General features: G+C 39.4%; 1 protein-coding gene across 1 annotated transcript in view; it reads right to left on the bottom strand.

The window, feature by feature from the left end:
• Window positions 1-6,163: 6,163 nt before the first annotated feature.
• Window positions 6,164-26,964, bottom strand: part of LOC146782775 (vomeronasal type-2 receptor 26-like) — a 61,962-nt gene continuing 41,161 nt past the window's right edge. The window contains exons 3-6 of the mRNA XM_085637246.1: window positions 15,541-16,365; window positions 13,695-13,922; window positions 7,164-7,287; window positions 6,164-7,068 (exon numbers count right to left, since the gene is read on the bottom strand). Coding sequence (XP_085493372.1) covers window positions 6,164-7,068; window positions 7,164-7,287; window positions 13,695-13,922; window positions 15,541-16,365 — 2,082 coding nt within the window. The remainder of the gene's footprint in view (window positions 7,069-7,163; window positions 7,288-13,694; window positions 13,923-15,540; window positions 16,366-26,964) is intronic.

Raw genomic sequence — 26,964 nt, 5'->3', positions numbered from 1 at the left:
CCCTACAAAAAGTGAAAGGGAGGCATTATGAACAGGGAGAAAAGAGGGTAGACTCTTAGCAGCACAATTGCGACAAAGAGAAGTTGCTATGGCTAGCCCAGCCTTAAAATCACTTACAGGTAATATGCTGACTTGCCCTCAGGATATAGTTAATGAATTCGCTTCTTACTATAAATCCCTTTATACTCCAGGCACCCAAATAGACCAAGATAAATTGACATCCTTTCTTGCAGAAATTGATTTACCTCTCCTTTCTGCAGAGGACAGAGCACTTTTAAGTGCAGAAATCAGTAAAGAGGAAATATGACAAGCTATAGCCAAACTCCCATATCATAAAGCCCCAGGGGAGGATGGATTCCCTGCAGAATGTTATCGTTGGTCAGGTGACAATGTAGTGGATTGTTTACATGCTACATTCCAAGAGGCTGAACACACATCTTCGCTAGGAAATCTCTCTAATAAAGCTATAATTGCCGTCCTACCTAAACCGGGGAAAGATCCAATACTCTGTAGCAGTTATCGTCCGATATCACTTCTCAATTGTGACATAAAAATCCTAGCCAGTATTTTTGCCTCTCGCCTTCGTAAAGTTATTCCCTCCTTAATTCATCATACCCAAGTGGGATTTATACCTGGACGCTCCTCTCGAAATCATTTGCGTTCTTTAACTCACACCCTTCACGCTGCTAAAGTTCTTCAAGACGATGCCATAGCATTATCTCTCGATGCCGAAAAGGCATTCGATTGAGTAGAATGGACATACCTATTCAAAATTTTAAAACAATTTGGATTGGGAGATCAGTTTATAAATAAGGTACAATTGCTATATGAACAACCCACTGCATCAGTTAACTGTGGAGGTTTTGTTTCTGATCCATTCCCAATCCGTAGACAAACTCGCCAGGGTTGCCCCTTGTCGCCTCTTTTGTTCTTATTGGCTATTGAACCTTTGGCAGCTGCAATACGACAATCACCCTCGATTGTTGGTATTCCTCTTCCATTGAGAGAATCTAAACTTTATCTCTATGCAGATGACATTCTACTTACCATTACTGACTTATCAAGAATTCAAGATCATTACCATCACTACTTCAAATCATAGAGAATTGTTCTTCTTTTTCTGGGTATAAAATTAACTGGGTTAAGTGTGAAGCACTTCCTATATATGATGGCACCTCAAAACATGCGATACAAGGTTACCCCTTCCATTGGCAGTCTTCCTGTTTAAAATATGTAGGTATTCTTGTGAATAAGGGAACAGAAGCCATGGTTCCGGATAATATAAATCCCTTACTTACCCAACTGCAACGCGATTTCGAAAAGTGGAAAATCGTGGGTTTATCTTTGTGGGGTAGAGTACAAGCTATGAAAATGGTCACTCTTCCACGTTTTCTTTACACACTAGGAATGCTTCCTCTCCATATTCCGTTATCCACACTACGTCTCATAGATTCGAAGATTAAATCCTTTATATGGGGCCCCATCAAACCCCGTTTAGCCATCAATAAACTTATTGCCCATCATTCCAATGGTGGTCTGAGTCTCCCCTCGATTGAACACTATTCAATTGCATTACAATTATCCCAACTTACATACATGTTTCACGATAACTCTAACACGCCACAATGGGTACATACTGAAAAATTTCTCTTATCCTCTGAATCGGGTCTTTCTGCCTTATATGGGTCAGGTACCAGCCGTCTTGATCCCCGTAATCCTATGTTATCTGCAATGCGTAAATTTTGCCAAAGGTCACACCGTATTTTAGGCTTTAATCCACGTCTGCATGTAAAGGCCCCAATATGGAATAACTCTGGAATACATATTTAAAGGGAAAACTCTCTTCTGGCCTACATGGAAATCGGCGGGTATCCTGACTATAGATCAGATTCTTCATAACAGAGACCTCAAATCTTTTTCACAATTAGTTGAGGAGTTTAAACTTCCCCTATCACAAAAGGATACCTATTTACAGCTATATAACTCTCTTCTTAAGGCTTCAGGCTCGAAACCCTGGACACTGCAAATTTCACCAATAACATTTTATCTTCATACTTGGGGGAGGCACAAAGGCGTTATCTCTGGTCTGTACAAAACACTCACAATGCAATTATTTTCTCATCCTTTATCTCATGACCTTCGTTCCAGATGGCAATCACGCCTAGGACTTTCCTATGAAAATAAACAATGGACAACCTTACTGGGAAACTTAGTTAAAGGCGCCCGAGAGGCTCGCTTAAAATTTTGTATATTTAAAATAATTCATGACTGGCACCAGTCTCCGGTAAAATTACATAAAGCAGGCCTATTACTGCATACTAATTGTTGGAGATGTAATGCCTCTAGTTGTGACATTGTGCATATCATATGTAAATGTCCCATGGTGAAACTTTACTGGTTACATATAGGTCGATTTCTGCGTAACACCGTCCCCTTACATTTACCACTTTCGCCAGCAACAATTTTACTGCATGATTTACAGGATTCCCCTACCCTTTCCAAACCGCAATGTCGTCTAGTTCACACTGCATTAGCTACTGCTAAAATTTGTATACTAAGACAATGGAAATCTTCATCTCCGCCATCACAAGAGTCTTGGCTTATATCAATGATCCAAATTGCCTCACATGAGAGAGTCATTTATAACATTCAAGATCAAACTGAATTGTTTTTACAGGTATGGGATCCTTTCCTGCAGGTAAAAGATATATCTGTTGCTAACCTTACTTCTTATATTATTTTGTTCATTATATTGTATTGATCTTTGGGTACTGTTAGTTCACTGACTTATGACTATGCTGCATTGTCTTCAATTAGTCAACCTTTTACTATTATATTTATCCTTACTACTGGTGTGATTCTGTATTCTTTATAATGCATTCCCTTATAATATTCCAAATGAATTCTTTTAATGAAATAAGTAACTTATGTTTTACTAGTTTGACATTCTATCTTTTATTGATTTGTTGTCAAATTACTGGTTTAATGCTTTAATATTTTATATTCACTATTTAATATTTAATGATGTTTGTATTTCCTTTATTTGATATAATATGTTTTGCCCTTAATTTCCTTCTTTTTTCTGCTATTCTATGGATTTTGATACATTTGCTTTTATATTTACAATTATATTCATTATTTTTTTCTCTACTATAACGTATTTTAAGATATGCAATGTTTTCATATATTTATTGTACCGTTTTTATGAAATGCTAATGAAAAATCATAACAAAAAAAAAGTGTTCTATATGCATTTTAATTAGTGAACCCACCTTTAGACTTAGAGAGGTACATACCTCTCTTGACAACTCTGATTGTGTGAGTTCATGCTATATATGTCTTCTTACTTATAGAACTTATACAGAGGTTCTGATGCTGACTCCTTTCTTGGTCCCTTGACTTAATAGGGTTTTTCATAATTAGAGGTTGGTGGAGGGTTTATTAGATGCTGCAAACATTTTCCATATATGGGGAGAAGAATCACAATCATTCAGCCAGCCATCAAGTTCTTTTCCTCACATTTTGTATTGTGGCTACTTACATACTTATATGCTTTATGTTGTTGAGGACTAATATTGTAAGACACTTTGGTCTTCCTTTAATAACTTTGAACTTTTAATGTATGTTCCTGAGATTGATTTATATTTTTTTGCATTGAGTTTCTACTAAATCTTTTAACTTCAACTTACGGATTCTGACTTTTATTGTGTGGTCCTAATGACCACACTGTACCTCAAGATTTAAATTATTGTTAACCCCTCTACCTCTCAGGCTACAACAAAGGTATTTTGAACAGAGTTACATTGGAAGAAGGGATCCAGAATGTTCTCACAAGTTAAATACTCTTAGTGAAATGAGAATGACAAAGCAGTTCTGACTCAGGGCCACACACCCAACTACCAAGCAAAGTCATTTTGGAGGTGTCACACCACACACAACCTCTCCATGGGAAAGAATATGGTTAGGTGCAACATAGGGGCCTGGAGTCTCTGCTCTGGAAACGCTCATTTTAAATGTGTTTTCAATGCACTGCTACAAGAAGACTTGAGTTTTCAAATGTGTGCATTTAGGCAGGATTCCATATTTATATCCTCACAATTAACAAATCATTTTATCAAGTAACTGATGGCCCCATGTACTAAGCCTGAGTTGCAAATAGAGGTTAATGCACAGGCTGTCCTCTGGGGAGATTACAAGTCATTGTTTGTTCAGGATGGATATGAATGGAAGACTATATTGAGATACCGACTTAATCTGTTTGTCTACCAGGTAATATCTCTTGTCCTGCATGATGTCCTAGCAGCTTTTTAGTCCTTAATCAAAGACGTGCTCTGGGGATTATTTGATGTTTGAACTCTAGCATGTATTGGTAATATCCTTATGTAGTCCGTTACCAAGCAAGCATGTGAACAGCATGTACACGTTAGTTTAGCCAGTCAGCCTTCATCCAATCATTTATTCACCAAGTCATAAAAAAGCTAATTACATAAGTACTCTGAATTCTTGACCTGGGCCAGTATACACAGCAAAGCAAATATAGCTCCGACCCTGCCCGAGAGGCAGGGTTCCTGGCACTAGACAAACCATCAGCCCCTGCAGGAGAAAGTGCAGACTATGGTAATGTCCTCTCACCTCTGGGAGACTGACTGTCAAGCAGAACCTGCCCTGGTCCAAAAGCAGTTCTTCGAATACTCTGCGGAGCACTACCTTCATTGGTCACAAAGAACTTGAAAATGGATCAAAGTTGAGTGGTTTGGGTGCCTCTGTTTTACAATTGTTCTAGACAGGGAATGCAGATTCACTGTATCTAGCTTCAGGACTGGTTTGAGATGGCTGTATTTCAAGTGTCTTTCACGGGCTTCTCTCCAGACACAAACTTTGTGTAAAGTTATGCTGCCTACAGACTGAAGCTGCCTCACACTGGAGCACCCAGTTTGATCATAGTGAAGTGGGAGTTATATGGACAACAGGCCAGTACTTGCTTAGAAACTTGCCCACCTAGCACAACAGAAACACTATTCCCACCCTTCACCCATATCATGTGCCAAGGCATGGTTCAGGCACTCAGAGAAGTGGTATTTACCTGGATACCATCAAGGGGACATTTCTGTCCCAACAGTGGTTCAGGCCCATGCTCCCCTTTGACTTTATTGATCTCATGATGTCCAATCAAGAAAGGCCATTAGAATCTTCACCCTTTGGCATGATGCAGTGGGTGACATGACTCGTATAATTGATCAGGGCCAATGGGGGATCTGCCTTGTCTTATTGGAAGAAGGTCACTGGCTGTGAGTACGAAATGTACTTTGTGGCACGGGTTCTGCGTTAATGCTCTACTGTTGAGCTTTTCTGTTTCTACATGTGTTTAGCTCCCAGTACATCCTTTAACCCCTCTTTTGACAGTGAATGGTCTGGGCGGAATGCGGGAGAATCAGAGGATTACTGTATTATTGTTATCTTTATTACAGTAGGTATCTTATCTTTACTATCAACTGCAGTGCATATATGATCTTTAGTATTGTTCACAATGGATCTGAAACCACTACTATTGATCATAATGGGTATCCTATTTCTACTTTGAATCACAGTGCCTGCCTTATCTACACTATTGATCAGTTGATCTGAAATCTCTACTATCACTCACACTGGATGTGTTATCTTTAATTCTGCTGACCGTAGATCTTTTATCTCAGCTATCTATCAGTAGGTATGTCTACTATATTGATCACACTGAAAATGCTAAACCTCACTTATCCATCACTGTCAATACATTACATATACTTTTGTTCCAAGAGTATGTTTTGTCCCAAAATTCAGGTACAAAAGTGACATTCAGCATAATAAGATTCAGGTGATGCAATCAAAAAATGACTGCCTTGTTCACAGACGACTTTGTTCCAGTTATTTTGTTGCTGTTTTAATTGCTTCTATAGTTTGTCACTCTGTTATATTGGAATGTTTTTCAGGCACAGAATGATGTGATGTTCCTGAAATGCACGTTGCCACTTAAATAATTTTATGCTTTGGGAACTGTTTGGGGACTGTTCAGGTCTTTATACAATGCTTCAAAAAGAATGCAAGTCGCAAGGAACATAGACAACAAAGGTAAAAATATGTTGTCCAAAACATTATGGAAACACTAGAGTTATCACTGTTTCTTTCTCTAATATGCTCCTCTCCCCATTAGGTATTGTTTTGTGTTCATCTCTGATCGCAACAGGATAATGTAGCATTTTGGGAAAAATATGCAGGTAATCAATGCAGAACTGGAAGCCAAGATAGCGAAAACCTCCATGGCCGCCATGTACTTTCCATGAGTGCTCAAATAGGCTGGAATAAAAGAAATCCAAATACTGAGGAAGGTGAGCATGCTGAAAGTAATCAATTTAGCCTCATTGAAGCTACCAGGCAGTTTTCTGGCAAGAAACGCCACAATGAAACTGATAGTGGCTAGAATCCCAAGATATCCCAGCATGCACCAGAAAGCAATGGGAGAACCCTCATTACATTCAATTATAATCTTTTCAAGTTGTGCATATGTGTTATACTGTGAGAAAGGAGGTGAGATAATCAACCAAAACAAACATAGAAGAATCTGTAACAGAGTACCAACACTAACAATCCTAAGAGACAGTTGAGGTCCAGCCCACCTCTTTAAGTTACTATTGGGTTTAGTGGCGTTGAATGCAATGACCACCATGATGGTTTTACCCAAAATGCAAGAGACACAAAAAGCAAAATTAATGCCAAATGCAGCCTGGCGAAGGAGACATTTCTCTTTTGTGGGGTAACCAATGAACGCCAATGAGCAGAGAAAGCACAGGATAAGGGATAAGAGAAGGAGGTAGCTGAGGGAGCGATTGTTGGCTTTGACAACGGGGGTGTTCCTATAAATAATGAAAAGTCCCAGAATGGCAGAGGTCATCAATGATAAGAAGATGCTGACAGCTGCCAAAGTGGCTCCCAGCACATCCTGATATGAGAGGAACTCTATTGTCTTTTTAACGCAGTTGTCTTGTTTCTTGTTGGGCCAATGATTCCAGGGGCAGCTGGAACACTCAGTGGAATCTAAAATAGCAAGGAGCCATGAGAGATTTTAGAGGTTATTCACCATCACCACTGTAAGCTTGTGCATTTGGATCTCAGTGCTGCTGGATACCTACCAGTTTTGTTAGAAACCTCTCCCTGAGGGCATGGCACACACTGAAAGCAGCAGATGGGCTCTCCTTCTTGAGCAGATTTTCTGAATCCAAAAGGACAACTGGGACTGCACAAAGAGAGAGGAACCTAGAGGAGAAGAATAAGGCATAACTTTGTATTTGAGAATTAAACCTTGCTCGGAACAAATATATTTTAAGTATGTAGTAACATTTGGACGACAGGCCAACAGCTGCATTTTTGGCACAGTAATATCTTGCCTCACTCAAAGAGAACATATAAAGATGTTGCTGCAATGGACATATATGTTATATTAAGTGTTACAAAACAGTCAAACCATAGGAAATTTTCCGGGCCTCTGTACCTGGTCCAACTGTTGTGTTTCCTCAATAGTTGATTGTGCTTTTTGTTTCAACACATTTAGCTAGAAAAGCCAGGCGTGATCAAAATTCATGCCTTGTTTCAATAAAAATTAATTGCGAACAGATCATAAAAACGAACTGTCTGGGATGGCAGGGTTTTCACAACTTGCAATTAAGTTGAATGGCACCTCTATGGGCAAGATTGGTGTATGGCTTCATGATTTACTGGACTTGACCACTGATCCTATTGGGACCACTATACACTTGCTTAATGACTTTATGAACAATGTTCTAGATACGCTGGTAGTCCTTATTGTTAGAACTCCAACTGTAGCACAATCTTCTAACATTAAATCTGGATTTTTAAGTGACAATCGAGGACTTTGTCTCATTGCAAAAAAAACATCAAGCTGCTCGAGCCGGGTCTTGTATTAACATAGCATTTATTAAGAGGAATTTTAGAGAATTTTGGCACTTTGTATCAAAATCAATAGAAAAAAGAATATACCAAAGAGATCACTTCCTTTTAAAGCCATTTTGAAGAGTAATATGTAGTCCATTCCTAATACCTGGTTTATAATCAGTAACCTATTATTAAGAATCATAGCATTGATCAAGATCTACTTTGTACAGTAAATCTAGTGACCAAATTAATTTGATCTTCTAAGTCCCTACAGGTTCAATGACCTGATTGGGATCTGATCACAATACTTCAAAGTAACCCTCATTCATGGGCTAAGGTTTTAGACCTGGTACTCAAGGTTTGTGTATTTAAAGTTTTCATAACAAATGCCACAATTTTGAAGTCAAGGAGCCTGGTATTGCTCATTTATAACAAAGGACCACATGAATACTCTTCAGTTAATACGCCCACTGCGCTATTGAATGTAGCTGGTATATTGTACGCTAAAAGAATATTACATCTCTTTAAACTCTGTTCAACGAATATGGACCTGCTTTTCTCTGACTGGGGCACAATTGTTCTTCATCCTTTAATGAAATGGAGTGCTCTCTGTTGTTAAGTTGCCAAAATAGGGATTATTATTACATTTGTTCAAAATATTGCAGGATGTACACACTGATAAATGGAAAAGCGTGAAGTTGGGTCCTCCCAATTAATTTTGCTTTACCATATAAATGGTCATATGTAAAATTACAGATCCAAGCAGGGATGTGTTTTGTCTCCTTCCTTGTTCCCAGTGCACCTAAGCGAGCTACCCTATAAGATAAATAAATGTGCTACTCGCAACAAAAATTGAGGGAAGATCAATGAATATCCTAATGTCTACTGCTGACATTGGTTTGTTAGATCCTGCTCCCATAGGACTTAAGCGGTAATTGGCAGATCTATAGTGATTTGTAAGCAAACATTATCTCCACATCAATGTCTCTAAAACAAAAATGATGGTCTTTAGAAGGTCATTTGTTAAAAAATCCTAAATTTGGAGTATTGATAAAGCCACATTTGAAATTGATCAGAAATATGTTTACTTAGGCATGCTCTCTGGAGGAAATCTTAGCACGAAAGAGCAAGTTAAAGTACAATGCAGTAAAGGCACTTCAATTGTCCTGAGTTTATTGTCCTTTTTACCACAAGTCATCTGAGATTTGATGCTTGTAAAGAGTTTCTACCTCTGGCTATATTAGTTATGGTATACATTCACCAGTAATTGGGGATGGTTCAGTCTACATGTGGTGTTCTGGTATTTTGAATTATGTTAACCCATGGTAGGATCTGCTATTGCTTATTATATGGTATAGAATGTAGGGCACTCTGTTGGTGCTGCTGTAATGAGAATGTTGTGGACAGTGGATTGGAACACCAAATTCAGATAGTGCTGATCCTCTTGGCCCTTTGGATAGGTATGCTGTTTCTTCTTCTTATTATTATTATACCATTTGTTGAGCTCTACTGTTACCCATAGGTGTCCTGGCGCTATGTGAAATCTTGCCTAAGAATTGAACTGAGGTCATGCTAATCAATAAACATCCAGGTTTTTAAAGCTTTTCGGAAGGCCATAAGGCTTTCATTAAACCTCAAGAAAAACTGCTTTGGCTGTCGACTTCATCTTACAATTTTGGCAACAAGCATGGGATCCGGACTCAAATTAAGAAAGTTTTGCTGTACCCAAGTTTTGTACTGTTTCATTAATGTACTGTTTTGATTCATTCACATTTTAATTTCCCACCTTAACTCATTATCAACTCAGCGCTTCCGCTAAGTGACTTTTTGATTTCACGCCGCTATTGCACTCTTTTCAAATCCTCGAGCCTGCACGAGCTGTACCTGCATGAGCTTCAAGTGCCCAGCCCAAGTCTTGGAAGTATCATTTGGATCTTTACTGTGCAGTAATGTCACCATAGAAACGCCTCTGCTGTTTCTGTGATGCACGCTCCCCTCGCTGCATTCTTCATTACTTGGCCATGATAGTTTGCTCCGGTCATTCCTCACAGGAACACCTCCACTTGTTTAAGTAACGTAAGCACTGCTTGTTGATGTCTTTACTTGGCCATGGGAGATTGCTCCGGTCATTTCAATCACAAGAGTTTCTCATTTCTTTACCTTCCTCATGGACTGCTTTACAGGAGCGTTAACTATTACACGTCATCTCTGATCCCTGATTCTGCACATGCGCATGAAATCTATTCAAATTCTAGCACGCTAACCTCGATTTCCACTTGTGTTCTCCTGCAGTTGACTCGGTATTATGTCATGTGCTAACTCAGTGATTGGCACACCTCTTCACAGGGTTTGCAGTTTACATATTTCTAACCAGTCTATTTTTTATATTATAGCGCACGTCAAACTTAACAATTTTATTGTACTGAAAGTATTTTTTCTCTCTTTTTTCTCGCTCCCTAATTTTTTTTATTTTTGGTACTTGTTGTTACTTTTGTCACTATGCAAACCGTAACACCTGCTAGTCATTTTTTACAAGAACCTGGGGAACCTCCCTTAAAGTGGTGGTTATAGTTCAGATCATTTAACACGTATCTGGGGATGGTCTGAAATTTAAACCGGATAGGAAACTTAGTTTACTTTACTACTATTTAGGGATAGAAGGTCAAAATGTATTTGATCCCTTACCGGAATATTCTGGTCATGACAATGAGGATATGGATGAATACCAATAGGCGGTAAAACAGTTGAGCACATATTTTAAGGGTAAAGTCAATTTGGTGGTGCACAGACACAAATTGTTCTCTCATGTTCAGGGTTCAGATGAATCCATTGACACTCTTGTTACTGCTTTGAAATTATTGGCCAGTTACTGTGATTTTGAGGACTTTACGTCTCAATTAATTCGAGATCAAATAGTTTGTAGATGCTACTCTAAGACGATTCAGCAAAAGTTGTTATCGTGCAAAAATCCATCCTTGGATGAATCCATTGATATAGCCAAAGGTATTGAACGCTCAGAATTAGATTCCAAACAGTTAGAAACAAATACTACTAATACAACTAGAGTGACTGTTAATTCTCCTGGCAACAGTTCACAAACTTCTAATTTCAGAAAAAAAGGTGGAAAAAGTGTAGCATCTGGCCGTCATTCTTCTGGTTTGTAGTGTTTCAGATGTCGTTCTTCATCTAATTTGTCGAATTACAAAGAATGTTGGAGGTGTAGGAAAATGGGCCATTTTGTAAAGGTGTGCAGGGGTGGCAGACGTGAGAATGTTGATAAAAGTGTGGAAGAATTAGCGTTATCTGTGGTTTCTGTAGAACATTTAGAAATCAACAATGTGTGTATGGAAAAGAAATATGGGGATCCTTAAGTGCACATACAAACTGAATGGTCCAATATCCCCTTACTCATTGATTCTGGAGCCAGATCAATATTATTTCAATAGACAGATACAAGTAATCTTGGTCACATATGGAATTGCTTTCTCCTGATGTTATTACGACTGCATTTGAAGGCAGCAGAATAGATTTGGAAGGCTTTTTTTGGGCAGACATTACTTTTAAAAACAAAACTATTCATGGCAAGGTGAATGGAGCTTACAAAGGTATTAATGTGTTAGGCTGCAGCATCAAGCGGAGTTTGGTATGATTATCAAACCAGGACAGAAGAATCCTGTTTCTCTAGTGAACTCTCTTTCTGAATGTATCAATTGAAACAAAAGTTTGAGATGGTTTTTCATGATAAAATTGGTAAAATCAAAGATTTTGTACATATTATTATAGTTGAAGAGGGTGTGTCTCCTGTGAAATAAAAACTTAGAAATGTGCCACACAGTATAAGGAATGAACTTCCAACTATGTTAAAAAAAATGCAAAGTGATGGTGTCATTGAAAAAGTTGATGCTACCCTTTGGTTGTCCCCATCGTCTTGGCTAAGAAGAAGTCTGGGGAACTTCGTTTATGTGTGGATTTAAGATCTCTCAACAAGGCCATTTGGGTGGAGAATTTTCCATTACCACGCATTGCTGTAATGAGAATGTTGTGGACAGTGGATTGGAACACCAGATTAAGTTGGTGCTGATCCTCTGGGCCCTTTAGATATGTATGCTGTTTCTTACTTCATTAAACCTGAAGGAAAACTGCTTTGGCTGTCAACTTCATCTTTACACTACATTTTCCGGATTTGAGGCAATATTAACCGAGCTGCCATACGTTTTTCATTGTGTACCGGGAATATAGCAATTGATTTGGTAAAACATAAATATAAAAAACAGGTACCAAGGAAACCTATATATTTCTGAAAAGGAAACAAAATATAGACTTTAGAAGCAGTGGGTATTTGCACATCTCCATTATTGTGTGTACCCATACAAGTGTGTGCATTAAAGACCATTTTTCAAAATGACTTTTTTATTACACATTTTTCATACATTTGGAAGGCAGAAATGTAAAGAAAGTCAATTTGTAATAACACTTATTCTACTATTCTGTGTTCCCTAAGTCTCCCGATAAAAATGCTACCTCACTTGTGTTATTGGGCCTAGTGCCTGCAACAGAAAATGACCCAACACGCAACGTGGACACATAATAATTTTCCAGTGAAAACTGACCCTTTTTTTGCAGTGTGCCTAGCTGTGGATTTTAGACCCTAGCTCACCCGGCACCTAGAGAAACATAGCAAACTAGACACCCAAGAGAATCCAGTTTAAGTGTCTTAGAGGTGGGCGGAATTTACGTAGTCGCGCTACGCAAAGCTCCGCGAAATGGTAAAAAATCTCTGCGAGCACGCAAAAGTTCTGCGAAAACGCGGAATTGCTTGTTCTGCCCATTCGCGATGCTTTCTTTCTGTTTGCGAACGCTGTTTGCGTGCTCTGGGAGAAATATCTTGCAAACATGCAATTTGAAAGCGGGAACAAGCAAAAAAAATCCCGCGAAGCCACGGATCGTGGAATTTTTGGCAATTCCGCATTCTCTGCGGAACGCAAAATTACCCAAATTCCACAAATTCCCCGAACGGAACAGAATTTACCACCCAGGCCTAGTCTTGAGTTGCACTCACCAGGTTCTGATACCCAGAAAACCTCGCAAACCTCGCAAACCTCAAACTTTGTCAAAAAAAACAAATTTTCCTGATATTTCTGTGATTGAAAGTTCTGGAATCTGCGTGGATCCACAAACTTCCACACACCCAGCATTCCCCAAAGTTTCCTGATAAAAATGGTACCTCACTTGTGTGGGTAGGCCTAGTGCCCATGAAAGAAAATGTCCCAAAAAGCAATGTGGACACATCATATTTTTTTCAGTGAAAACTGACCATTTTCTAGCAATATGCCTAGGTGTCAGTAGCGGTCCGTGGTGGGGCAGTGAGGCGGGGCGAAGTAAAACGAATTCCTTTGCGCACGCTGCATCGCATTTTTCAAATCTCCATGAACGTTTAATTTTCTCTGTTCTTTTCTTCTTTAACTTTTAATTGTATGCTGACTCCTTTAATTTTTATAAGATAATTTTTTAACTTTTTTATGGTTATGTAATATAACCCATTCTTCATCTGTAGAAGCATCCCCCAGCTGCCCTCCTTCGCTTCTCCCCTTAACCCAGATACCTGTTTTAAAACTGTAAATATCTTGCTCCCCTGTTTATTACTAGCCGAGTTTGTATCTCTTGTAGTTCATTTATGTACGCTGTGTTGCTAGTTCTCTGTAACACTTCTTATTATTCAATAAAGCTTATTAAACATTACAAAAACTGGTTCTCATAAATGCATCTTATACCTGTGACATCCCATTGTACCAAAGGAAATCACTGTTGCTGATAATGAAGATCTTTTCTGGAGGGGCGCTAGCATTATAGCTCCCAACCTTCACATGTCTCAGAGAGCTTGCTGGACCTCTCTGCCAGTTCACAATGTCATACAGAGCTGGTGGATTTCCATGAGCATCAAAGACCAGCTCCACACCATCTCTGTTCTGCAAACCAAGAGTTTTCATATAGTGGAGAAGCTGTAGAGTGGAGAAAAGGGAAAAAGGGATGTACATTTTAATGTTCAGAGACCAAAACTTTGCATGAAATGGTGGGGGGATGCTAGTAAAGATGCACGATGCAATACAGGAAGTCACTCACTTCCCTTGAAATAGGCTGCAACTCTAATGTATGGTGCTTGCTTCTAGTTAGGAAGAAAAATGAATAAAATGCTCCTCACTGGTTCGTGAAGGACCTAAATGTGCAAGAACTGGATGAAGGAGTTGATTTGGACAATATAGAAATAATGAGTAAGGTGCTGCTTTATTGAAATCTAGAAAACTAACTGAAGGTTGCCATCTGTGTTCCCAATGGCAGACATGTTTGAGGGCATCTGGAACAGGTTAATTGTGCAGCACATGTTCATTGCGCAGCAGAGTTTGTTTCCTTTTATGAATCCATGCCTTGAACAGGTTTTGTGTTTGCATATGGATCTCATTGTAGTCCTGCTTGCTCTCGTCTAGCCATAATTATCTGCTGACTGACCAGACAGCACAGCAACATATGAAAGTAGCTTGATGGCAGACAGTTTGTAGTGCTTAGGTCTGGGAGCTTGCTTTCAGAGAGTAGCGTCTCAGTAGCAGAGACATGAGAAGTGTTGCTGCCGACCAATGGCACCCTTCTGTATTACTGCTTAAATTGTAGTACCTTTCATAGTGATTAAAAAAATAAACAAAATAACCCACAAATGACAGAGTACGTTTTACCATTATTGCATGATTTTTTTTTGTTTGAGTTCAACTTGCACACAAACTCACACACGCACACACAAGTGAACACACACACAACTTCTCTCTCTTTCATTCATACATCTATCATCCAATAGAATGAGATAGATCATCCAACTAGCCAATAAAACCCAACCATTCAGTCATTCATCCACAGCATCAAAATTTGCATTTACCCATTCATCTACCCTGTTAAATTGGTCTAGCATCTCATATATCCATAGGTGATCAATAATCCCTAAACATGAATCCATTCACCCACACCACTGCTTCTGCTCGTACAGCCATTTGACCAACCAATTAAATTCACTGGCAACTGATTCACTTATACACATATCTGTCCAAAAACTACCCAATCATATACATATGAACTCACTTCCATGTGGTCAGCATTCAATCCTTCCCTCCTCCTGTCTCTTACCCTTATATTCATCAACTAAGACCTAACCCGCCATTCACCCCCAAACTGTTATTGTATGCATCCATCCATCCACATGTGTATGTGTGTGTGTGTAAGTGTATCAGTGAATCTACTAATTGTAATTCTATGATGTTATTTGTATGTTTATTGTGTTTCTACATCTTTTGTTTGTATATACACGGATGCATGTACCTGCATTGTTTTTGTTTATACATTAATGGATGATGTATATGTGCCGTTTCATGTACATTGGTCTGTGTAAATGAATGCCTTTGTATATTGGTCTGTTCCCTCATGAGTGAATGTATGCATTGAGTTTGTGTGCTTGTGACTATGTGCCAGCATTCTGCCTACAGTTATGTGCCTGGGCTACACAAAGGGCAGCCCTATTTGCTTTCGCAGTTGTTGCCTCGTTTTGCATTGTTAGAGGTGGGTTAAATACAAGCTTACCTGCCACCCTTGGAACTCCATGTCTTTTGCACAAGTCCTACCAATGAAAGGACCTTCCTCCTTCTTACATGTAATGAGATCTTGCAAAGCCAAAACAATAGTATTTACAGCCATGTAGACATTGTAAGTGATTCTTAAATCAATGTTGCCGATGTATTTTGCAAGAGTTCCATTATTTTTCACACTGATGTTGCAGGGATTTGTTTCATTGTCACCAAATACTTTGAGAGTTATTTGGTCCGTGCATCCATAAACTTCCTCCCAGAGCTGTCTGATAAAAGATTCACTGGAAGGAAGGAAAGGTTGGCCATTGCTGAGATGTTCTCCAAAGTCCTCTATCTCTCCGCTGTGCACTGCAAACCCAATTGTGCCAGTAAGAATTTCTGAATACTTCTCCTTGGAGAGGACAGGGGATGTAGACCAGGCCTCACTGGCTATCCAGATTTTTCCAGTCACTTTCTGCCTCAGCATCTCATTCATAATTGGAGTAACAAAGGGGTCAGAAGAGAAAATGACAACAGCTTTGGCTGTGGAGCGTTTGATCACTTGAACTATGTGTAATGCATTCCTATCGGGTCTACTGGTGATGATGTTCTCCAAAAAGGCAATACATGCTCCAGACCGAATAAGCTCTTGTTTCAAAAGTTGGATGCCTAGTTGACCATAGTCATTGTCATCAGCCAGGAGACCCACCCAAGTCCAGCCAAAGTGTATAACTAACCGTGCCAGTCCACGCGACTGGAAGTCGTCACTAGGGATGGTCCGGAAAAAGGAAGGAAACTGGTTCCGGTCACTCAGGAGTGGACTTGTTGCTAGGTAACTGATCTGATTTAAAAAATGAAGAGTTTAAATGAATATTTGCCTGAGAAATAAACTGTAGAGAGATAATACACATCAATGTAAGTCAGGAATAACCCTAATAATTAAGATGACCTTAAATTCCAGACCACTTTTGAGGGATCATGCAAACGTTGACAATATATGTCAGTAAGAGGGCAAAGTGGGTGGGGCATCACCAGTAGTTAAAGTAGTGACAAATATCAGGGTCTTTATTAAGGCAACAATATTTTTTATGCTTCTTATTTTTGCGTAAGCTACAACTATGGCATAGCTTTACAAGGTTTGCTTTCCCACTCATAGGTGAACTTAGTTCAATACACCAATGGTGAATGTGAAGAGTCATTGTAGTCCCATCAGAAATCTACTCAATACATAGTTGAAGCAAAATCATTGCTTTTGGGTTACTAATAATCCCAAACAGGTTGTCATTGGCATCGTGGTAACAGTATACCTATTTCATTCTGCACAGCTGAACACACAAACAGTACTATGAAGAATTATTTATCACAACAGGGTGAACTTTTTTCTTTAGATATTTAAATAAACAAACAGGATATCATAAAAACAGCAAGAAGGAACGTTGCAAATAACGAGAATAAAATCAGCATTTCTAACATGGTTAAAATGTCATCTAAAAGCCTAACACCCAAAACCTACTTCTATGCGCTACCTAGGAGAGCATATAAGACAGCAACATCTGAACTGGAGTTTCTTCGGAAGAAGCAGCGCACTGCATACCTTTTTGACTGCTTGGGAAGTGGTGCACTGCAAACCTTACTGACAGCTCAGGCTGTCATTATCAGAAGAGCCACGGAGGAAGTGTTTAATCAAAAGGTAAACACATGCTACAGTAGCAGCTCTCCTCGGGTACTCGGTTATTATAAGCTTCAGGCAGGAAGCCTAAGCTTCTCTAAATGCCGACAATAACCAAGATCATCTTTGGAAGGTATCTTGTAGCATAATCTGGGATGAAGGACCTCTCTACCTAAGGATTCGAGTAATGATCCTTAAATACTGAACATTAACATAGATTGAAAAACTAACATAGTTTTAGGAACGTGGTGTAAAGATTATGGGCACCAAGGAAGGGATCCTAAACATATCTTCAAGAAGATGAGAAAGAAGGGGATGTAATTTTGAACTACCCCTCTTTAATAAATATTCAATGTATGTTTCTTGATAGCCTTGATATATTGATAAGGTTCCTAAGGAAAGACTTGCTCCAGACTGCGTGTTTCATCACGTGTTATGTCTGGGTCATTATCGGAAAGCCTTGATACTTTATGCCCCCTTCTCAGTTCTAATAAAAAGGGCAGATGACAGTTCTGTTATTGTTGTTTATAACAGATGTGACAGAATTTGGAAGAAGTGTAATCTGATATGGATTGGAAAGGTCTGACCGGATCGGAGTTGGGCCTTAGAGACTTTACATCACATTATAGGGAAGTGAGTATCTTTAATTACACCCAATAATCAATATATTATTTTTTTCCACACAACTACAATTTATCATAACATAATGTAATTCCTAAAAAGTACAATAGGGAAGAAATGAATATAAATGAAGTGGATTGGGATGCATAAAACTTTAGCTACCACGTGGTGAGTGGTGTCAGCTACATATAATGTTGTGTAATATGGCAGGAGACTTGTGAAAACTTTGTTAAACCCTCCCTAAATGTAAATATGTTCATTCTGGTAGCCTATAAAACTGATTCTCAGTGTTTGAATCTTAGAATGCTGTGCCCATCTGCACTAGAGACACTGGTGTAATGGATCCTGCATCTGTTCTACTGATACACATTTTAGGTCTGCAGCACAGGGAGGACGCTTGTCCTAATGGGCCCCTGATCTGCAGGATGAAACATTTCCTATGTCTGTCCTAAAAACAAACACTGGACTTAAAGCACAAGTAAAGCACCCTGTCTCATGGTTGGCATCTTCCATTCCAGGGCTTCACTTTAACTGCAGTGTTGCAGTAGTTAAAGAACTGACAGTGCTGAAGGTGAAGCAGTGCTCAAGGTTACCATTTGAACACTTAGGATAGGCCCTAATTATGTAGTACAATTAACAGCAGCAATGCATGGACCCACATGTATGCCCTTTTTATTGGTCTAGCGTTCTATACAATGTCATATGTGCTGCCAACAACTTAAATGTGTATGCCAGTTTGTGCTTCAAAACTTAAATGAGCATGTCACTTGAGCATGTCACTTTGACAATTAGGGATACATTTCTTTCATTTTGGTGAGCCACAGCTGAAGAAGTTGGGTGTGCCCCTTGGGTTCTGACTTCACTGACACAAATGGGTTATGAAGCAGCAGCTGCTCAGGTGAATTTGGGATCAAGCATCCGAAGTATCAAATGAGTATTAGCCATGCCCATACTAAACAGTTCACTTTTCATCTGTCTAATGGGTCCTACCAATTGGCACACTATAGCTGTGTTGAGGTGCCATGGTGCAGCTATTACTTTTTCACTGCTGTATGAGGCAGGTGTGGCCCTAGACGTGATATACATATACTACATAAAATGATGGTGCCTGGTTAAGAGTTTGGCAGATAAGTACTCAGGCATAAATGTGGCAGATTTGCCTCCTGCCATATTACAAGTGCATCATATCCTAATGCATGACGTCTGTGATGATGTACCCACCCATCAAATTCTAAATGAGTGCCATAGTTTATTGTTTGGTACTGCCAGTTCTTTATTAGCATATGCAAGTGTCAATCACAGGCAACAGATGTTTGCTTGCCAGCCCATATAAACTTGTTCATAAGCGACTGACTCTTTCAGAAGAATGATTGGGTAAGTCAGACAGGGATATTAACAAACAGATAAAGCAACTTAGGCATTATAACCATTTTGATCAGTGGAATACTCCCTGCCATCAACGGCAGGAGGCCTAGTACCCAGCGGTCTATGAGTTCTGACATTTGGATGCCGAAACATAAGACCGATTGGTTCTGCCACCTTCAAGAAAAGCACAACGGCATTTGGTTCATATATGGCATATGGAAAACTCTCTGACTTTTGCTAGTTAATTCAAAGCCCTGATAGTTGTCCAAAGTGTAGAATCTCTTTGACAACTGGAAATAAATTGTGATCAGGGTCCCTAACAAAAAGTGAAATGGTGTCGGCAGAGAAGGACACTAGTAGGCGGTCCCGTCCAAGCCATACCTTTTTCTAGAATGATGTCCCCTAAAGATACATGTTAGGGGCTCCATCACAACTACAAATAACAGCAGGCAGAGGATATATCCCTGTCTGGTTACCTGTGTTATAGCCAAACTCGCTGAGATATTGTGGTTTACCCATACCCGTGATAAAATGGACGCATATAGCCATTGAATCAGTTTATTGTCCTTTCAGAGCTGTCTGAGCATGTTGAACTCCCACTAAAGTGAATGCCGATTCTCATAGATTAATTGCATAGAGAATCGTGATTTTATTAATGACAAGGAGGCTATCATTATGCATTACTTCCTTTATTCGCCACCTCTGCAGCACTTTAAAGAACTTAGAACATAGTCAAACTCCAAAAAAGAACTCCACAATCCCTCAAGATCCTGACGTCCGCCATCTTCTCCCTCTTTTGTTTCTTCTTCTGTGATCCAAAACTTTCTTCTTTCCATAAAACTCCAAATCGAACACTGAAATTCTGCAGACACAATCAGTTCTCTGGAACAAAACAAATATTGTTTACCCTAAACTTACTCATATATAATTTCAAATTTTACATACACTTTTTAAATAAATGATAAACAAGAATTCTTTTCATTTCCAATCCTCCAATCCCTAACATAGGGAGGGAGGGATAATGATAGCCTCCTTGTCTTTAACCCCTTCGGTGCTCATGACGGAACGGTTCCGTCATGAGCCACGGTTGAGCTGTGCTCATGACGGAACCGTTCCGTCATGACCACGCCCGCGCAAGAAACCGTCAGCACAGCGGCGGAATTTGCGCAGCATGGAAGGGGTTAATAAAATTACGATTCTCTATGCAATTAATCTATGAGAATCGGCATTTTATGGCAAGACAGGAGGCTATCATTATGCATGTTCAAAGCCTACCAAAACTTTCCTTGCAACATGCTCAATAGGTTTAAAATAAAACTTCTTAAACACCTCTGCATTTGACCAATCTGCAGCTTTCATGATCTCATTCAAATTTTCCCCACTTACAAAAGCCTTACTTGCCATTGCACCTCTTACAGAATGAGCTGAGAAACAACTTAGATTAACACCTGCCTCCTTCATTACCATCTTGAACCATCTAGCAATTGTAGCAGATGAAACTGCCTTAAAAGGTTTAACATAAGAAATCAACAAATGATCAACCCCATCTCCTCTAAACTCTGCTACTCTACTCTCATACTCTTTCAGACACCTGACCACACAAACCTTTGGAAATTCATCCATACTTGGATAAAAAACCGTACTAGACATTGTTTTAGTTCTCCTCCAAATCTCAAACATCACCCCTTGAGGTTGATAAAATCTACTGCTCACATCCAATGCTTTGACATCTGAAACTCTTTTAATAGATAATACACAAAGTAAACATGCCAATTTCCATGACAATTCTCTTAAACCTAGATACCTATTTCCTGGCCATTTCTCAAAAAGCCTAAACACCAGATTCACATCCCATACCGAAACATACCTTGCCTTCGGTGGTCTCTTCAATCTTATCCCTTTCATAATCCTACATACAACAGGACTCCTACCAATTGTTAAACCATCAATCAACGAATGTCCTGCTGAAATTGCAGAACGACAGCAGTTTATTGTTCTATACGATAGTCCTTTCTCAAACATCTCTGCCAAATAATTTGCTACCATCATCTCATCAGCCTCCACGGGATCCAAATCCCTTTCCAAGCACCAACGTAACCAACCTGACCATGCTCCTCTATATCTTCTCCCTGTGCCTGGTGCCCAAGACTCCTTGAGCAAATCAGAAGCTGTTCCCGAAAGTTCTGAGAACCTTGAAGATCCCCTGATATCTTCCATACTAGAAGGTTGAGCGAACCTTCCTGAACCAAAGGATGTTCCTCCCCGTTTTGACCTATTAACATTCCTAAATGACTCTTTATTAAAAAAGGTTCTTCCACAGCCATTTCCATAACTGTCGGAAACCAAACCTGAGTTGTCCAAAAAGGAGTTACCAAAACTATCCGAATCATCTGCTTCCTCACTTCTAACAATGCTCTTTGAATCATTGAAAAAGGCGGAAATGCATAAGCCTTCTTCCCTTTCCAACTCTGCTTGAACGCGTCTACAGCCAAAGTTCCCGGATCCGGCCTCCAACTGAAGGACTCCTTTAACTGATAATTTAGCCTTGAAGCAAACAGATCTAACTCCAGAGGACCAAACACTACTTGAATCTCCTGAAATATCTCCCTTTTCAACATCCAGTCGCTGAAATCTACCAAATTCCTTGAATACCAATCACTACTATGTTTTCCTGGCCTGGTAAATACTGAGCCTGTAAATGAATCTTGTGTTCCATGCAAAAATTCCAAATCTTCTGAGAAGCCTCCGTCAATTTCTTTGACCGGCTCCCTCCTAGCTTGTTTATATATGTTACTGCTGTAATATTGTCCCTCTTCAATAGAACAGAGTTCCCTTTGAAGATACTCTTGAAACTTTGCAGAGCAACTTGCCCGCTCGCATTTCCAAATAATTTATATGCTCCCCTTTTTCCTTTAAACTCCAAACTCCACTTGTCTCCTGACTCAAACACGCAGCTCCCCAACCAAGATTGCTTGCATCTGTTTCCAAAACAAAATCTGGTCTCATTCCAAAGATCGCTCGACCATTCCAAGCTGTCAAATTCTCCAACCACCAATTCAATTCTATCCTTGCTTCCTCTGACAACTGCAATCGATCTCCATACCATAAACCTCTTGCCAAACCCGAGGTCTTCAAATGTTGTAAACTCCTGTAGTGTAAAGGACCCGGGAACACAGCCTGAATAGATGAAGACAACAGACCTCTTACCCTCGCGATTTCTCTAAAAGACACCGTATCCTTTCGTAATAAGCTTTTCACCTCTTTGTGAATCTTCCTTACCTTCTTCTCTGGCAACAATAGGATACAATTGACTGTATCCACCACAAACCCCAAAAACTCTATTGTTTGAGAAGGAATCAACACCGATTTCTCCACATTTATTATGAATCCCAACGACTGCAAAAGTTCTATCACCATTTCCAAATGCTTCTTCAATTCTGCGACATTCTGATTCATGATCAACAGATCGTCCAAATAAATAATCATCCTGATTCCTCTTTCTCTTAAAAAACTCACTACTGCTCTCATCACCTTTGTAAAACACCAAGGAGCGGATTAAAGACCAAATGGTAAACATACAAATTGAAAAATTCTCCCTTTCCATCTGAACTGGAGAAACTTCTGGCTCTTGATACTCATCGGAATTGAAAAATAAGCATCCTTTAGATCTAGCTTCACCATCCAATCTAGATCTTGTAACAAATCTCTTAACAGATGAATTCCCTCCATCTTGAAATGCCTGTAAACCACGAAACGATTGAGGTTCCTTAAATTGATTACTGGTCTCCAACCCTTGTCCTTTTTTTCCACCAGAAACAAAGTACTCACAAAACCTATCTCTTCTTCTCCTACTTCCACAACCACCCCTTTCAACAACATACTCTCTATTTCTTCCAACACTATTTTTTCCTGACTCTGTTTGAAAATCAACTCTCTTGGTTCTCTTGTTTGAAATGGTGCATTTGCGAATTCTATCTCGTACCCTGTTACGGCTCTCAGAACCCAAGGGTCCCTAGTTACTTTTTTCCAATTCTTTACAAAACCTTTCAACCTTCCTCCCACCTTTCCCTGGAAAGAACCAGTACAAGTGCTCATATTCAAGCTTACCTGTACCTTGACCTGAGAACTGTCCTCTACCTCTTGTTCCCCTTGAACAATAACCTCTTCCTCTTTGAGGAAAGAAGCTGTATTGATTTTGTTGCTGTCCTTTTCCTCCTCTCCAATATCCGTAGTGGGACCTATAGTAGCTTCGGCCGAAAGATTGTCCCCTTCTTCCAGCCCTGCCATAAAAACTGTTTGGAGTATTTCCACTGAAAACCTTCCTTATATTCGCTTGAACTTTATCAAGAGATGTAAAAGTATTTACAAATTTTCCTAATTCTTTCACCGCACCATCTCCAAATAATAAACCTTTTGGATTATCACATGTATCTTTTTTCGCAAAATCGCCCAATTTTGCACTTATTTTAAACAATACAGCCTTCTTTCTTTCCTCAATAATTCCTGCATTTGTGTTGCCAATAAAACATATTGCCCTCTGGCACCATCCTCTTAATAAAGCTATATCTACATCCTTTCATTTCAAATATGCCTCTCCACCAAATCAAATATCCTCGCTACTTGTCCCAGAATATCCAATATTTTATACTCACACTGTTTCAGTGCCCTTTCTAATCCCTTTTTTAGATCTCTTCCCATTTTAAACATATAAGTTATAATGTCCGGATCCAAATTTGGTGTTAAGGCATCTCTTTCACCAATTACTGGCCGAGAACACTCAGCCCTCTTTATGTTTCTTTCACCTCTCTCTAGATGCCTTCTTATCCAGTACTGAATATATTCAGAAACATGTTTCATTGGCCACCATTATGATCCCCTTGGATGTCTAACATCCTTTGGATCAAACAGTTTTCTTCCAAAAGGATCAACAACCTTTTTATCTTCTCTTTTACTTGCAGATTCACTTCCTATTTCATCCTCTTCAGCTTCTGTGTAATTCAAATCCAGGACATATTCAGCCAGATCACTCTTTTCTGCAGAATAATCCTGCTCATCTCCTTTGTTACTCTGAACATTACTCTTCTTTGAGCCGCTTGGGACTCCACTCCCACTTGCACCGTCTTCAAGGTGCCTTCTCTTTTCCTTTCTTTTACCACTCACATCAACCAAAACTCCTTCCTCATCCATTGAGAAAAACTCCTCCTCATCATTATTGAGAATCCTCTTCACGCCTGATAAAGCTGAACCAACTGCCTCTTTCACCAACTTTCTTATCTCCTCTGACAACATTCCTCCTGTCTCTCCTGTATTTTGTCCCTCTGACATTCTGACCAAAAAATTGCTCTGCCTACCAAATCACTAACCTAGAAACACATCCTCGGTTCACTCTCATCACAAAAAAGCCGTTGCTATGATACTCTTTCTACTAACATGCCCAACTTTCCTTCGAAAAAAGGCACAATCGCTCACTAAAATAAACTAGTACGCTAACTCCTCCTTTAAACCTCACCTCTCTTTTACTTTTATTATCTCTCTTTCCTGATTTCCTTCTTCTAAATCCTTTCTTTGCTTATTTCTTTCATTTAAAAAACCTCTTTAATTTGTATTTCTCTTCATTTCTCTTCCTATATTTTCTCCGTTTTTCGTTCGCGCGCACCCTCATTTCCTAATGGCCGCCACACGCGAAGCAACCCTCGCTCGCGCTGCCTCTTAGCAACCCTCGCTCGCGCTACCACTGAAAAGACGCGTCTCTACCTTCAAACGCACCAGACCTCTCGCGCCTGTAACGGTACTGTTTCCAAAACCCTCGTATTTTCCTTTTCATTTTTCGCTGCTTTAAAATAAATACTTCTCTTTTTCTTCAATTACAAACTCCCTCCTTTTAACTATTTCGCCTTATCAACGCCCGTCTTTAAATATAAACAATTCTAATTTTACTACCTAACATATTTTCCCTCACTCTTTAGTCCATAAATTGGACTTTTTTAATTAAATAAAACATTTAAGCTATACACTTATCATCTTTAAACGTTTTCTTTATAATTTACTAGCATATAAAAAAGTATACTCATCTGCTTCAGAAGCAGCAAACAAAAGAGGGAGAAGATGGCGGACGTCAGGATCTTGAGGGATTGTGGAGTTCTTTTTTGGAGTTTGACTATGTTCTAAGTTCTTTAAAGTGCTGCAGAGGTGGCGAATAAAGGAAGTAATGCATAATGATAGCCTCTTGTCTTGCCATAAAATCAAATGCTTTTTCAGTGTCAAAGAAGACTGCAGCAACAGACAACTTGGGATTGGTCTAATAAAGGAGAACGAAAAGTGTTTTCAAATTATATATCATTGAGTGCCTGGGAATGAAGCAAGCCTGGTCAGGCTGCACCAGCCATGACATGTAAAGTAGGAGTTTAAAAGAGACCTGTATGCCTGTATGAGGAACAGTGATTCAGCCTCTTGTCCAGATTGAGAATGAGTTTCTCACTTAATGCTTGATGCTTGCATGCGCCTCTGACAACATTGCCAGTAGATGGAAAGCAAGAATATTGACATATTTTCAAATAAAACTCTTCCATCAAGCTTTCTGTCCCAGATACCTTCCCCCTGCCATGTTCTGAATCCCGTCTCAACATAACTACTGTCAGTAGCTGTGTCAATGAGTAATTTGTGTTGCTCAAGCCAGGCCCTTGTGCCTCTGTCTAAATATTATCCAATGGTGTATATAACAGCTTCTAACATTAGGTGAAGTAAGTTAGTTTCTCTGGGTTCCTACATGCATACATGCATATGTCAATCTCAATCTCTAGAATGTTCTGGGCAGCCCACCAGGGGTGGGTCTGCCGCACCAGGCTTTTCTCCCTTGACACAGTGACAGCTTGCTCTGTATTTACCTAGGAATGTCACTTCCCTATCAGTCCCCTCTCTGAATAGCAACATCAGCTTGTGCACATCATTTAAAACCTATTTGTTCCCCATTTGTGAGTAGTGCGCCTCAAGAGCCTTAATCTCTTTTGTGAGATGCTGTAAAGTAATGTCTAGGGTTAAAATCACCGCAAATTGCTTAGGCATAAATCCCCCACTAATACACACCTTAAATGCTTCCCATACAGTGCATATGCTAGAAATAGACCCAATATGTAGTTAAAAAATGTCAGTAACGGCCTGTTGAAATTCAGATCTAAAGACTGCATCTCTCAATGCTTAGGGACCACTACATTCTCCTGCATATTTCAGACAAGAGGACAGTAATCTGCCTCACCATCGGGGAGTGACCTGGCAGTGTGTGAAACAGAACAGAAGCCTTAAATCAATTTGGGAGAAGGCATAGTGTGCTGTACAATATAGCATGTAAGTATTGCACTGAGTACTTGGATTTCCTTTTTTTTATTTATAAAATATTGAATTGACATAATTGCAGCAACAAGTTTATATAAATACAAATTCATTAATTTGACCAAAAATAGGAATCTATAGAAGATCGGTACAGGTCGATAATATATTTGGGGATTAAAACTGAGCCACCTGTACCTAAAGCCGAGCAGCAATATTTTATTTAAACAGAGAAACCCAGGTCGAAAACAGTCCCCAAATCCTCCTCCCTTTAATTTTAGCCCTCCTGCCTTTTTGTTCATAAAGTACATTATCTAGATTATAAACATAGCATCCTTTCCATTGCTGAAAAGTCGGGGTAAAGTATCAAACCAAGCCGAGGCCACACAGAGCCTAAAAACTGTCATAGCTATAACCCCTTCGCTGCCAGGCCTTTTCCCCTCCTGTGCCACGCCCTTTTTT

This window comes from Triturus cristatus, chromosome 12 (assembly GCF_964204655.1).
Source record: "Triturus cristatus chromosome 12, aTriCri1.1, whole genome shotgun sequence".
Lineage (NCBI taxonomy): Eukaryota > Metazoa > Chordata > Amphibia > Caudata > Salamandridae > Triturus > Triturus cristatus.
The sequence above is the reverse complement of the archived record's forward strand: the minus strand, read 5'-3'. Positions and strand labels throughout refer to the sequence as shown.